This window comes from Tarenaya hassleriana, unplaced genomic scaffold (genome assembly GCF_000463585.1).
Source record: "Tarenaya hassleriana unplaced genomic scaffold, ASM46358v1 Cleome27, whole genome shotgun sequence".
NCBI lineage: Eukaryota > Viridiplantae > Streptophyta > Magnoliopsida > Brassicales > Cleomaceae > Tarenaya > Tarenaya hassleriana.
The window spans coordinates 2,174,436-2,190,131 of NW_010965946.1; the positions used below are offsets into that span (position 1 = coordinate 2,174,436).

At 39.6% G+C, this 15,696-nt stretch overlaps 1 protein-coding gene and 1 pseudogene across 1 annotated transcript in view; one reads left to right on the forward strand and one right to left on the reverse strand.

Annotated features, from left to right (window-relative positions):
• Window positions 1–3,553: 3,553 nt before the first annotated feature.
• LOC104817552 lies at window positions 3,554–11,877 on the forward strand (annotated as a pseudogene).
• Window positions 11,878–15,048: 3,171 nt separating this feature from the next.
• The window catches only part of LOC104817624 (truncated basic helix-loop-helix protein A), a 3,719-nt gene continuing 3,071 nt past the window's right edge, over window positions 15,049–15,696 (reverse strand). Inside the window, exon 8 of the mRNA XM_010546875.2 lies at window positions 15,049–15,695. Within this exon, the coding sequence (XP_010545177.1) occupies window positions 15,253–15,695 (443 nt within the window). The 3' untranslated portion in view covers window positions 15,049–15,252. The remainder of the gene's footprint in view (window position 15,696) is intronic.

The window sequence follows — 15,696 nt, forward strand, 5'->3', positions numbered from 1 at the left end:
CGTTTTTTCTTTTATTCTGCGTTTAGGAGAGTTTACATTAATGGGTATATATAGGCACGGGCTTGGGGAAATAATAAGTGGAGCTAATAACAAATTAATGGACATCAAGTTGAACACTCTTTTTCTTTTTCTTTTTTTCTTTTTTCTTTTCTGGTCAATCTATATTCTTATTCACCACATCGCATAGTCGGTACGTAAAGTGTTAAAACTCTATATATTCAGATAATGGTTTAATCATTTATTTACCAAATAATTTACATTTCTTGCTATTTTATTCGAGCATCAGTTCAAACGATGAGATTCTCTCATTTTTAAAAATACTCGAGATTTTATTATTCCTTTTTCTATATGATATATACCCTTCTTTTTTCTTCCAGTTCCTTTGAAAAAATAAAGCTCATACGAATCTGCGGCTTTGATTCTGAGTGAACCTTTACTTCTTGTAGTTTTTTTTTTTTTAATTATTACAAATATTCTTATTCTCTTTGGACCGTCGGGTAACATGGAAAGACAATACACTGTTTGTCGACCTGGAATGGCCTCATTAAACGCCGCTTTCTTAATTTACATCACACGCCCTCGCGTTCGGAATCATTTACACGCACACCCACAATCAAACACACTTGCATATCCGACGGAGTCTAATATTAAAAAAAAAAAAAAAACTCTTGAAACAAAATAAAATATATATAAAAAATCGAATAATTTTTATTACTACTATTACAATAGAAATAACTAATATTATCCGCTTTTCTCCTTTTTTTTTTTGCTATGATATTTTACATATCCACACGTTTGAATCATTGGGTTTCCGAAAATTATCGAAAGAAATAAAAAAAAAACGAAATATCTAAATAAATACAATCAAACCAAATAAGATATCAAATATTTGACAAAATTAATATTTAATTTTTTAATTAATATTATATCCATAATTATTTCTGATCATATCTAAAATTCATATTCGCCTTCAATCACAATTACATCTATTTCAGTATTTCAACACATAAAACCAATTTTACGATTAAAAATGCAAGAAAAAAAACATTATTTTTGGAAGCTTAAGAAAAGGGAAGTTTCAGGTAATGACTCCAAAAATGCTATTCCTTCCTACAGCGACGGATCCAAAGAGAATGTTCCAAGATTAGTTGGAGCCAACTCTACGCGAACCGCATTAGGTCGGAGCAATACATGCATGCTCGAACGTACGCGTTCATGCACGTATCCGATGTTCCCCATGTTCATACACCGTATATACGGTCTCTGTTACTATTAGTATTATCCATCCGTATTTTTCATAACCTCTTGCAATTTTGTATCAAACAATTTCTGGCGAATAATTGAGATGGAGCGCGCGACTTGCATCACAAAACACTGACAGAGTTGTTCTGTACCAATGATTAGACGAACCCACGGATGGAATTATGTGTTACAATCAGAGGATTTGAGATTTGCATTATTGGGTTACAACCGGAATCAGATGGACGATGTAACCACATGTTTGACTTGGATCTCTCTCCCCGTTTAGTGGGGTATCTCCCTAGTTTGATTTTACTTTGACACGACTTTTATCATTAATATTAATGTAATATACATATATCTTCCCAAATTATTTGATACCATTTAATTTGAAATTTCTAAAGTTTTTAGAAACTCGAAACTACACTTTTAAATCGAATTTCTCCGTTATATAAAAAAAATATACCAATCATCAGCATCAAAATCGCCTTAATTCCAAGTTTATTTGGAATCAATGGTATTAATTTTATTATAAGATTTACGAATAAAAAATATATCAATGCATTTAAAATTTAAAAATCGTTATGATTATTTATAATTTTGGTGTAAATGGGCCATTGTTATCTATCAATCACCAAATTAAGGCATATCATCGTGTCCCGTCAAAAAAAGAAGAGCATACAATAACCGCATTTTCAACAAAATCCGAATAGATATACATGACATTAGATACTTATATTTGAGCGGCTACTAGATATACATCCATCTGATTTTATATATGCAATATTTGACAATTCACACGAATGCTGATGTGATAATTATTGGACCGTTAGGTTGAACTTAACAAATATTGAAACTTGTCCACCGTACCTTTATATCATAATAATTTTATTATTAAATTGCACTGGACTCGACTAGAGTTTCTTTCAATCCTCAATCACTCTGATTTATAATCATATGTAACCGTAATTTATCATCAACACATGTAATAATTACACCATCCTCTAATTAAATCATGGATCAATCGTATTATTTAAAAGGAGAAGAATAGGTTTGCACAAAATTTTCAAAACGTCGAATCAGAAAGGGACGGGGTGGCGCATGGACTCTACTTGCTACTTTCCATCGTTTTCCAAGTAATCATTTCCACATGCTTATGAGTTCAGATTGAATATGAGATCTTGTGAAATAATTGCTCTTCCCTTTTCTAAGCATTAAAATTATCCATTACTGGCAGTGCTTGCTTATCGTGCGTATATATGGCAATCTCCGAGCTTTAATTATTTTATTTTTTTTTGGGTGCTAACATGTCCTTTTTTCCACGACATATATCAAATAGATTTCCAACTAACCGACTACTTTACTTTATATAATATATTTAATACGATCTTCACAGTTCAAATTATGTCATGGCAAATTGTATCCGTCGAACTATTAATTTCATACTTGAGTCGATGCCTAGTAATCAAATTCTTTTGAAATAGATTTGTGTACAAATAGAGAGTTTTTTTAGCATATCCGTGGTTATAAAATATTAAGATAAAATACACATCAAAATAGGAAAAAACGCTTTGGGGGTCTTCATGACAGTCAAAATTAGATTCGGCTCGGGATCCCAATATGATTATTTTCTGACTTTTTCGTCTATGTACTGAACGGGAACGGAACAACTCTTTTTTGTCTTCTTCTTTTGTGTAAATAAAAACTATTCATATACAACAATATATACGTGGTGTAAATGTAAATGTTGTTAAATTCATAGATCATTGCGTTAATTTAGATTTCTTGAATGGAATGCCCGGGGAAGCATCTGTAACAAAATTTCATGAAATGGGAGGTGGGAGGTTTGCATTGTGTGTAATGATCGACTGGAGAAGACAGATGAATCCGTTTCTTCTGCCGCAAATAGGAAGAAGATGAAAAATGGCGAGTAGAACTCGCGCGGGCCCACCTCCCCCCCTTATTATACTCGACGTCGTAGTTATCAATGTCATCATAATCATTAACGCCTTAAATACTTATTACTGTTTGATTTTAGCCTTGATATGACATATCATATTAAGGCTCATTATATGTTTATTCAGGGACATAACATTACACTAGGATATATTGTGCATAACTGTATGTATAGCTTTTAGTCATAAATACAACATCTTATATATTCACGGAGGTGACGTAGGCCCAAACATATTTGGACTGGATCCCAAATGGCTGGGCCTAATAATTACCCTCTCATTTTTAACCAAGAAGAAACCCAGGGCTCGGAATTTGATTTCTTAAAAGAGTATTTGGGGAACCGTTATCGTCACGCGGCGGATCAATGATTCTCTAACTTCTGCTTCTTCGTCACGCTTCTCTGATTCTGCTTCCTCGATTTCCCGATTGTCGATTATCCTTCTAATCTCTCGTAAAGGTGGACTCTCTAATTCATCCTTCTATATTTCTTCGCTTTCGTTCTTCCTCGTTGCATTTCTCTTCTCCAGCGTTTTCGGGTTTCTAGTTTGATCCTTTTTTCTTGGGCATTTTGAAGTTTTCTTTTGCAATTTCGACGTAGATTTCGAACTCTACTCTGAGTTGACAAAGTAATATTGCCTTTATTTTTCAATAACACAGTAATTGAAAACGAGTTCCCTGAATTGTTTCTCTTTTGCCTGTTATGGTGTGCTTTTGATTCATTCAAATTTCATACAGCGAACGAGACGGTTGTCGTCTGATGAGTGTATCAATGGAGTTCCATTGACTCTTTTTGTTTTTTGGGAATGGGCAGAGACGATTCTCTTTCGAACTCTAGAATGATTCACTAAAGCCTTGTTAAAGAAAGTTGATGAGATGAACGCCATGGTCCGAAACTGCATACTCTCTCTTCTCGGCTCCAGTCGAAGAATTGATCCTGCTCTTCTAGTTGATTGGTATGCCATTGCTCTCTCACATCGGTAGCTGTTTAAACATGTTGTTTTTCTCTTGAATGTTATGGTGTCAAATTAGTGGCACATAAGTATTTTCTTTTGTATGTTATTCGGTCTTAACCGATTTTGTATACAAACCTTTTATTTATTAATATATTTGTATCTTTTATCAAAAAAAAAAAAAAAAGAAAGTTGATGAGATGAACTTCACGTCCCTCCTTCAAAATTTGTGTTTGAGATGCATCCATGTCAGGAGGAACTGCCTGTGCTTTTTTGGGACACAACGCTTAATCTTTCCTATTGGATGCTTGTTATCCCTTGGATTTTTATGTTCTCAATGCCCATTCCATTTTTTTTATTAGGGTTTGATGTTTAATCAGTTGAGTAATCTCTTCTTTTGTTCAAATGCTTGATCAGTTATCATGGATTCCTCTGTGCAAGCTACACAAAACCGCATTCCGTCGCCGCTCAATGCTTGTTGAGCGAATGACCAAGAACCTAATAACCCCTTCAATCTTCTCCAGAATATACGGCCTGCTGAGTTTGAAGGAGTCAGGAGAAGATGCCAAACGGATAGAAGATGTGGATTTTGCTACTGCGAACAAACACTTCCTGAATGAGCCTGATGGAGGTGGTAGCTCTGCTGTTCAAAAGAATCGAGTACGCTCATGATTGAAGTGATCAAAAGAGGTCCACAGGTGAAGTCTGATGTGCAGGTGAGGGACGAGACTGTTCTGTTTGATATATCTGGTGGCCGCAGAGCATTTATTGAGGCGAAGGAAACTCAGGAACTCTTGAGACCTTTAACTGAGCCAGGAAACTCCTTCACCAAAATTCGTTTTAGCAACAGAAGTTTCGGCTTGGAAGCTGCTAAAGTTGCAGCTAGCATTTTGTCTCCTTGTCCTTGGAGTAGGGATGTCAAAACGAGCCGAGCTCGCGAGCCGGCTCGAGGTTGGCTCCTTTTTTACCGAGCCGAGCCAAGAATATCTGACCCCAAATAAAAATGGGCTGAGGGAGCCAGCTCGCCACGAGCCGAGCCCAAACGAGCTAGCTCGGCTGGCTCGCGAGCTGGCTCGGGAGCTGGAGTAAAAAAAAATTACGTTGAAACTTGAAAGTGTTGATATTGTTGGTATGATATTTTGATTTGGAGATAATTTTTTATGTATAGATTCGGATCTGAAGATGGTTTTTTGTATATGGATTAAGATCTAATGTATATGGATGGATTAAGATCTGAAAATGGTTTTTTGTACATGGATGGATTATGATTTTATCTATTTGAAAATGATTTTTTGTATATGGATTGTGATTGTGAATATAAGTATGATTTGGATGTATTGGTATGTTCTTTTTATGTTGATATATCATTTGGATATGATTTTATATAATTTGATATGATGTTTTTTAGGTATTTAGAAAAATATGAGTCGGCTCGGGAGTCGGCTCGCGAGCTAAGCGACTTGGGCTGAGCCAGAAATTTTCTTGCCCAAATAAAAATGGGCTTAACGAGCTGGGCTGAAAATGAGCTGGCTCGAAACGAGCTGGTCCGAGCTGGTCCGAGCCGGCTCGTTTGACATCCCTACCTTGGAGGGTTCTCAGCTAAGGTACTTGAATCTCTCGGATAATGCATTGGGCGAAAAAGGAATCAGGGCATTCGGGCTTCTCATTAAATCTCAGAAAAATCTGGAGGAGCTTTATTTGATGAACCATGACATCTCCGAGGATGCTGCACGAGCAGTCTGTGAGCTTACTTCTACTGAAAACATCAGGTTCTTCAATTTCTTAATAATATGACAGGAGATGAAGGAGCAATGGCCATCGGGGAGACCCTGAGGGAATGACCATCCTTAGAGGATTTGCGGTGTTCCTCCACAAGAATTGGTTCAAAAGGCGGTGTTGCACTAGCCGAAGCATTTGAGTGTTGTGTCCGCTTGAAGAAGCTTGATCTCCGTGACAATATGTTTGGAGTAGAAGGTGGAATAGCTTTGGCCAAGGCCTTATCAAGGTTGGCAGATCTGACTGAGATCTATCTGAGCTACCTAAACTTGGAGGATGCTGGCACAGATGCACTTGCTGAGGCCCTAATAAAATATGCTCCTTCTCTTGAAGTTGTGGAATTGGCTGGGAACGAGATTACTGCAAAAGTCCTCAGCTAAGTCGGCCGCTTGCATTGCTTCAAAACAGTCACTTGTAAAGCTGAACCTGTCAGAGAATGAACTCAAAGACGGAGGGGCGATGTCGATCGCCATGGTCATGAACAGCTGGCGGAAGTAGACTTGTATCAGAAAGTGTTCATCAATTGCGTTGCTGGGTTTCTCTCCTTCTTCTAATACTCTGTTTCTTACAGAGGATTGTACAGAGCTTTTATACCAGAGCAGGTTTCTCTTGGTTTGGTTTGTGCATTTTGTAAATCGGTTTATTATCTAGATTTGCTGACTAGGATAGACACACGATTTGCATTCTTGCGTTTGTTATCAATTTGTTATTTTGTTTCTAGCTGTATAAATACATGCAATCACAGAAGGAATAATACAAGAGAATTATTCAGGAAATCTCTCTTTTCCGATCGCTTATCCCCTCAAGTTATCATGGTACCAGAGAAATAATCTTTTCTTCCTCCTTTGTTTTTTTCTGATCTTCTCTTTTCATGGCGACTGATTCTCCTACTATCGAGCTTCCTCCTCCTTCACCCACCGATGCTTCTTCAAGTTCTCTTGATCCTTATACCAATCCCTTGTACCTCCACGCTGCTGACTCTTCCAGCATCTCTCTTGTGACAGACAAGCTTGTTGATGAGTCAAATTACAATTTCTGGGCAACCTCCATGGTTCAGATTCTCACTGCCAAGAATAAGCTCGGCTTCATCTATGGTACGGTTCCTCAACCTGCTGAAAATCATTCTGATTTTGGTGCTTGGGTTAGATGCAATGCCATTGTTGGAACATGGATAAACAACTCTGTTTCATCGGACGTTAAATCCATGATCATGTACATTGAAAATGCTCATCTAAATGGACCACCCTTGAAACTCAATTCAAGCAGAAGAATGCCTCTAAGATTTTCCATATCGAGCAACAGATTGATGCCTTGCAACAAGGATCTTTGGACCTCAATACCTTTTTGACTAAACTAAATGCTCTATGGGAAGAACTGAAGATGCATGACCCAATCCATGTCTGTGTTTGTGGTCATTGTACTTGTGAGTCCAAGACGAGACTGCTGGAATATTGTGATAAGAAGAATGTTGTCAAATTCCTGATGAAACTACTGAGTTTTTTCATCCTGCTCGGAGACAAATATTGATGATTGATCCTTTACCTTCTATTCGCAAAGTTTTTGGTATGGTTGCACAAGAAGAACATCAACGTATTGCCTTGCCTCTTGTTCCTGACTCTGTTGCATTTCAGGCTTCTAACCAATCTTCTTTTAAACCTCGCCCTTTTTCTCCTAAGACCAGACCATTTTGCACCCACTGTGGTATTTCGGGACATATTATATCCCGCTGCTATAAAATCCATGGTTACCCTCTTTCCCCTCGCCTCCCTCCCTCAAATTAACATAGCCTTTTGCCAAGACCCCGTTTTCCTTACCCTGATAAGGCTCAGAATCCTGTCAACGTGGTTGGTGCTGATGTTGTGCAACCGGTTAATTTTCAGTCTTCTTCCTCTGATGTCTCTGCTGCTTCGACTCTTGAACAAGCTCAGGCTTTGTTCGATCAATTTCAGACTCAGCTCAAGGGGTTGGGCAATTCTGCTATAGACTCAAATGTCTCAGCTACATGTTCTCACTCCCCACCATCAGGTATCTTTTCACGGCCTCCCCTTGTTTTTTGTTCTTTACCTACTCCTTTTCAGACTAATAATTCTGTTTGGATCCTTGATACCGGAGCTAGTAGTCATATATGTTGTGATAATCGTTTATTTTCTGAACTTCATCACATTTCTCCTACTATAATCACGCTGCCTAATGGGTCTACAATCCCTGTTACTCAATCAGGCACGGTATCACTTTCTTCTTCTCTGACCCTTCTTTATGTTCTTTTTGTACCAACATTTCATTTTAATCTTCTGAGTATAAGTGCTCTCACTCGAAATACGCCTTATACTGTATCCTTTTCTCATGATTCTTATGTTATCCAGGACCCTACTCGGGCCTTGATGATTGGGAGGGGTAGGCAACGTCACAATCTTTATTTCCTTGAGCTACAGGGCCCTTCTTCTTCTGCTGGTCTTCCTACAACCCTCTGTACTGCTCTTTCTGCTTCTGCCTCTATTGATCTTTGGCATGTCCGCCTTGGTCATCCCTCCTTTCTCCGTATTCAGGCTCTTGGCTCATCGTCTCAGCTTCAGTTCACTCCTTCACCAGACTCGGTATCTCACTGTTCAGTATGTCCTGTTGCGAAACAGCGAAAGAACTCTTTTCCTGTTTCTGGAAAACTGTCTGAGGAACCATTTTCTCTTGTTCACATCGACATTTGGGGTCCTTTTCATGTTTGTTCTGTCGATGGTTTTCGTTATTTCTTTACTATAGTCGATGACTGTACTCGGGTCACTTGGCTCTATCTATTACGTAATAAAAATGACGTTCTCTCCCATTTTCCTGCTTTCTTAAAACATGTCTCTACGCAATACGGCAAGTCTGTGAAATCTTTTAGATCAGACAATGCTCGTGAGCTAGCTTTTCCCTCTCTTGTTTCTCAACTTGGCATCGTTCACTACCTCTCTTGCCCTTATACTCCTCAACAAAACTCAGTTGTTGAGCGAAAACACCAACATATCCTAAATGTTGCAAGATCCCTCTTGTTTCAATCCAATTTGCCTTTGATTTACTGGTCGGATTGTGTGCAGACTGCGGTATACCTAATAAACCGTATCCCTACACCTATTCTGAACCATAAATCTCCATTTGAGATCCTTACCAATACAAAGCCTTCTTATTCCCATCTCAAATCCTTTGGATGTCTTTGTTATGTCTCCACTCCTGATAAATCTCGTCATAAATTCTCGCCAAGAGCTGTCCCTCATGTGTTTATTGGTTATCCAGCTAATGTCAAGGGTTATAAAGTTCTTAATCTTGACACTAATGCTGTATCCATTTCCCGCAATGTCAGTTTCCAGGAAACAATCTTTCCCTTTTCCATCAATCCATTACCTCAGTCATCTTTAGATTTCTTTCCTGAGACACTCAATCGAGTTTACCTTTATGATTCTCCTTCTTCTGTGTCTCCTTCTTCTACATTACAACCTTCCTTTTCATCCTCTGTTCCTGAGCCTGATTCTGATACTGCTGGCTCAGATTTACCTGTCTCTTCTTCACCTTCTCTCTCACCTGTTCCTTCAGAAAATTTTCGAAAATCACAACATATGACTAAAGCTCCAAGTTACTTAACCGATTATCATTGTTATCTTCTCACTCATGATAAACCACCCCCAACCTTAAGCTATGTTTCTTATCCTCTTGCTTCCTTTCTCTCTTACAACAAACTTACCCACCCTCTCAAACATTTTTCCCTTTCCATTCTTTCTGAAACCGAACCCAGAACATATAAACAGGTTGCGACATTTGAGAAATGGCGAATTGCTATGCAACTTGAGTTGGATGCGTTGATTCGGACACAAACTTGGGATATTGTTCGTCTTCCCTCTGGCAAAGTTCCCATTGGATGTAAGTGGGTATATAAGGTGAAGTTTAATGCAGATGGAAGCGTTGATAAGCATAAGGCTCGATTAGTCACAAAGGGATACTCGCAACAGGAAGGAATTGATTATTTTGACACTTTTAGTCATGTTGCCAAATTATCCACTGTCAGAATTTTGCTTGCACTCGCTGCCTGTCTCAATTGGTCCTTGCACCAAATGGATGTTTCGAATGCATTCTTAAATGGCGATTTATCTGAGGAACTCTATATGAAACTATCACCGGGATATTCTGAGCTCAAGGGGGAGAAAGTTGCTACAGATTCGGTCTGTAAGTTGAAGAAATCGATTTATGGTCTCAAGCAGGCATCCCGCCAGTGGAACATTAAACTCTCCCAGGTATTAGTTTCTGGTGGTTTCTGTCAAGCACAAGCTGATAATTCTCTGTTTTTTCGGCATTGTGATTCTGGTTTTGTGGCTATCCTTGTTTACGTGGACGACTTACTAATTGCTGGGAATAATGATGTTATGATTAAGGAAGTCAAGGAGTATCTTTGTTCACAGTTTCTATTGAAGGACCTGGGCCCTCTTCGATATTTTCTTGGCCTGGAAATAGCCAGATCACGTAATGGGATTCATATTTGTCAACGTAAATATGCTCTGGAATTGTTAGAAAACTTAATGATGGCATGTAAACCAAGTGCTTCTCCGATGGATCCCAAGGTAAATCTGAATTCTGAGTCTGGTGAACCTCTGCCTGATCTGAAACTATATCATATGCTTGTTGGAAAGCTCATCTATTTGTCAGTGACTCGTCCGGATATCTCATTCACCATTCAGAAACTCAGCCAATTTATGTCTGATCCTCGTTTTGATCATCTTCATGCTGCCTTCCGTTTGGTGCGTTACATCAAAACAGCCCCTGCTGAAGGTCTCTTATATCGATCAGACAGCCAAATCCGACTGAGTGGTTATACAGACGCAGACTGGGCTGTTTGTGCTGATACGCGCCGATCAATTACTGGTTTCTGCATGTTTATTGGGGGATCGATGATCACTTGGAAGTCTAAGAAGCAGAAAACAGTTTCACGCAATAGTGCTGAGTCAGAATACAGAGCAATGGCGCAAGCTACCTCTGAACTTATTTGGATTTCTGGGTTGCTTCGCGAATTACAGATTCCTTTTCCAGAGCCTATCACCTTATTTTGCGATAGCAAATCTGCCATTCACATCGCCAACAATCCGGTATATCATGAGCGCACGAAGCACATAGAGATTGATTGCCATTTTGTTCGGGAGCATCTCAAATCTGGTTTTTTGAAGTCTATGCACGTTAATTCTCGGAGCCAGATTGCGGATGCTTTTACTAAACCGTTGGCAGGTGATCACTTTCATATTTTATTGGACAAGATGGGGATTTCCAATCTACACTCCCCATCTTGATGGGGAGTATCAGAAAGTGTTCATCAATTGCGTTGCTGGGTTTCTCTCCTTCTTCTAATACTCTGTTTCTTACAGAGGATTGTACAGAGCTTATACCAGAGCGGGTTTCTCTTGGTTTGGTTTGTACATTTTGTAAATCGGTTTATTATCTAGATTTGCTGACTAGGATAGACACACGATTTGCATTCTTGCGTTTGTTATCAATTTGTTATTTCTGTTTCTAGCTGTATAAATACATGTAATCACAGAAGGAATAATACAAGAGAATTATTCAGGAAATCTCTCTTTTCCGATCGCTTATCCCTTCAAGTTATCAACTTGAGCACCAACATGATCAGAAGAGCAGGGTCACGGGCTTTGGCGCAAGCCGTTGTGAACAGACCCAATTTTAAGCTGTTGAACATAGATGGGAATTTCGTGTCAGAGGAAGGCAGTGACGAGGTGAAGGGAATATTTAGAGACTCCCCGGATAAGCTTGGGCCTTTGGACGATAATGATCCAGATGGAGAAGATATTGACGATGAAAGCGAACTGGAAGCAAGACTAGGTGGCCTGAAAATCAAGCAAGAGGAGTAGGAGAAGATATCGGCGATCCCGCAGTCATGTTCCTTGTAGATTTCTTAAATTATTAGACAATTAGTTTCATCACAGGCTTATGCGTGTTTTCATCTGGACGCTTAGAAGCACAAACGGGCCTAATTAAAGATATGGCCCGATTGAGGTGTCACGGCAGCTCCAAAGTCCATTCGCTTACAAGTGGATGAACTTCTTCCACGTTATGAAAATCAGATCTCTCTTCTTCTTTCTCATTTTTTTAATATGTTTTTTTTTTCATTTTCTTTATAATATTTTTTATGTCTTTTTCAAAACGTCAGATTTCCAAAAGACATTATGTTAAGGCGAAATACATTATTAACTAAATACCACGTAATTATAATTGGAGTTTACCCATAACCCTCCAAGCTTCTCCTATAAATAGAATTTGCGCGTCCTGAGCTTTCACTGCCCACTCCGTAAGAGCGTTCTCTCTGCAGTTTGCTCTCTCTATTCTGGATAATCCAGCAATTACAGTTTAAAAAAATAAAAGAAAATGTCATCGTCTTCATTAGTCTGTCAAGGTCTTCGGCAATGCATGGAGGCAGGGCGGTTCGTGGACATGCGCCTTCCGCTGCACGAGATGGCTCCATGGCCACGATCCCCTTCGCCCGCAGACCCTATTCCGGCCATCCCCACAGACGTTGCCATGGAACAAGAAGCTTTTGCGAGTGGTGAAAAAGTAGAGGAAATTACCAGGGCCTGGAGTTTCCTGCAAACAGACCCCAATCCTCCCGTCAGCTCTGCCTCTGGGAAACTCAGCAACCGAAGCTTGGAGATGTGCACAGAAGGGCTCGGCAGCGAGACCGGAAACAGTGCGATTGAGGAAATCCCGTTTCTTTGGAAGGACACGTGCCCCAAGAAGGAACCTTTGAGGCCGATGGACGCGGGGAAAGCGAGTAGGGGAAAAGGGTCTTTTCCTCCGCTGATAAGAAGCATGAGCGGTTCGGGAGGCGGCGTGAGAGTGAGGCCTCGCAGAGAAGGCGGCCGACTTTTGCTGGAAGCTGTGAGTGTTTCGCCATCTGTTTGTTGCTTTCACGTGGAGAGAAGCGAAGGGAGGCTTAGGCTTTGTCTTCTAAGAGACCCTCTTTTCGATTCCGAAGATGAAAACTCGAAAATGTTTGGTGCGGAACTCGGACGGACAAGTTAAGGGGGCGGCCGGGAGCCACCTGGAAGACCATATAATAGCATTTTTATGTTGTTTTATATGTTTGGAACGTTAAGCGAATGCCCTTTTTAGTAATTTAAGGAGTATTATTATTGATTTCGTTTGTTTTATATTCGGTTATTAGGTGGCCTTGCTTTCCAAGTAGTAAAATCTGCTAGTGGCAGTTATTATCGTTATTGGACTTGGTCCTCCCCCCCCCCCCCCTCTCTCTCTCGTTGAATGGTTCCTTTGCTGATGTTCTATGACGCTACAGTTTACCCGTTAACGGCTTCTAGCTAGATGTGTTTGCATGCTTTTGCCATTGGCATTATAGGCCAAATTAAATTGGATTTCAATGTAAAAAAAAAAGGTGAATTTGATGGGTTGAACGTGACATGAAAATGGCGAATATTTGCTGCACAATTAATATGTACCTTTTCATGTGTAAATATTTATATTAACTTATTGGGCACTACTAATTAATTTTGAAATTTAAATATGTCATACGTTTAATTCTTAAAGAGAATCAGCTAGTCTAATTCCATCCTAACACCTATTTAATCTAATATTTATTATACTATCGCAACTTTATTCATGTAATATAAATAACATGCGACGTTAAAACTTTTTAGTAAACATGTAAAATTGTATATGCATTTGGACTGAAGTTTTGTGTGTGTGTGTGTGTATCAATATGTAACTTTCAAGTCGTTTATAGATAGAACCAAGTGCATGAAAAGGTTAGGAGATTTGCATGTGCAAAAAGAAAAGAAGAATATGTTTTTTGGTTATTGCAAGATAGATGGAAGAAGGGCATGTGACGGTCTGAAAGCCTTTGTGGCTATTTTCTCAAACGAGACATCCCCCCTTTTCGCCTCTTCTCTACAACACCACGCGACCTCTATTTGCCATCTCATTCTGCATGTTTTGCACATTGCAAATGCAAATCGTTAGTTTCTTTTCTTTGAAAGAAGAAACAAGGCGTGTGTGTTGTAAATTGTATACGTAGTCCCTATTTCGTCAAGAGACATTGACAGTATATTTCATATCGTGGTACACTGTACACATTGATATTGTGTAAACTCGTAACTTGATCGGTAATAAGGCCCGTCTACATTCTGTGTATGTGTACAACACACAATTATTTAGATTTCTGATTTTCCACGTGTGAATGTGAATATGTGGATTCTACATGTCTGTATATAGGTCCACGATTTTAAACTAAAAAAACTGATTAGGGCTGATCCACGATTGGATCAGATTTTGATGGCCGGTTGTGTATATAGAGGAAACGTTGGACTGACATCCTACAAGGCAAAAAAGTTGGTGAAATAGAACACAATAATGGACAAAACAATAAGAAGCGCATGTGGTGTGGGGTTACAAGAGAAAGAAGAAACTGCACTGTGTTTTTGCCCTTTTCTCTATAAAGATGTATGAGACGTAATGTATATGTCCCTCCTCCTATAATCCCAAGTTCGTGGCCTTTGAGAGATGTTATCCCTAACTCTTTCATCATCCTACGTGCGTGCTATTAACGTCCATTTCTCTCCACAAAAACGGTATGATTCGACAAACGATGCTGAAAGAGGGGTAAAATTGGGACTAGACTGCACTCATATCCTCCTTTTCACCATTACTGTACTCTCTGGCAGCCTTCCTCTCAAAATCACATCCGTAAGATTTCATTCCATGATTCAAAATTCACATATCGCACAAGATGCCAAGGCAGGCTTGGCAAAAGAAGTGATGAATGAAGAGAAAGAGAGAGAGACAGATAATAAACACCTCAACTGTTGGAGAGAATCAATCCATAAGGACCCAATGCGATTCTCTCAATCTACTTTGTGCTCTGAGAATAAACAACTTTGGACAAGGATCCATCGAAAGTGTTCCCCCCCTGGTTATCAACGGATACCTTATCTGCAGGCGACCAGAACAAGAATGACAGGAGGGCATATGGTGCGTTAAGTTTCAGTCTTATAAAGCATCATTAAGCAGATGAGCCCCATGCATCAGTTTGTCTCTCTCTCTCTCTCTCTCTACCCCACTTTCAATCACAATGTCAATGCAGTTTATCGCATGCAAAATGCAAAAGATTCATAACACTTTCTAAGTTTGCGTACAGCATGACATGGGAGCATGAATTCCGAGTCAATGCTAACGTTATACACAGGTACCTTTTTGGACTACAAACATAGTTTTCCCGTTTTTCAATGATCATATGCATACTGCGAATTCCGTTACACAATGAACTACATATATAGAGAGAGGATATAAATATTTGCTAAGGCAAGACTTGGCGAATGGCACGTTTAACGTCGATGATGGTGACTTTCTTCCCACGCAAGGTATCCTTAACCTTAGCCCTAATCTCCGCTGTGAAAACTCCGCCGTTGACGGCAGAATGAACGGCGGTGGTCTCTATGCGGAGCTCCCTCAGCACTTGGAGAACATCAATCAACAGCCCTTCCCTGTATTCGCATCTCATCTCTAACAACGCATCGCTCTCTATGATCGACACCTCCACCATCTCCGACGAATCTGGGTTCTTCCGGCTCGGACGCATCCGCTTCTGACTATGTTTCTCCGTCTCGATGATGCGGCTATGGACCTCGAGATCCTGAATCCTCGCTCGGAGCTGCTTCACGTACTCGATGGTGTCGCCCAGGATGGAGACTTTGTCCATCTTGGTGACGAAAGGCACCATAGCTCTCAGCGTTATGAACCG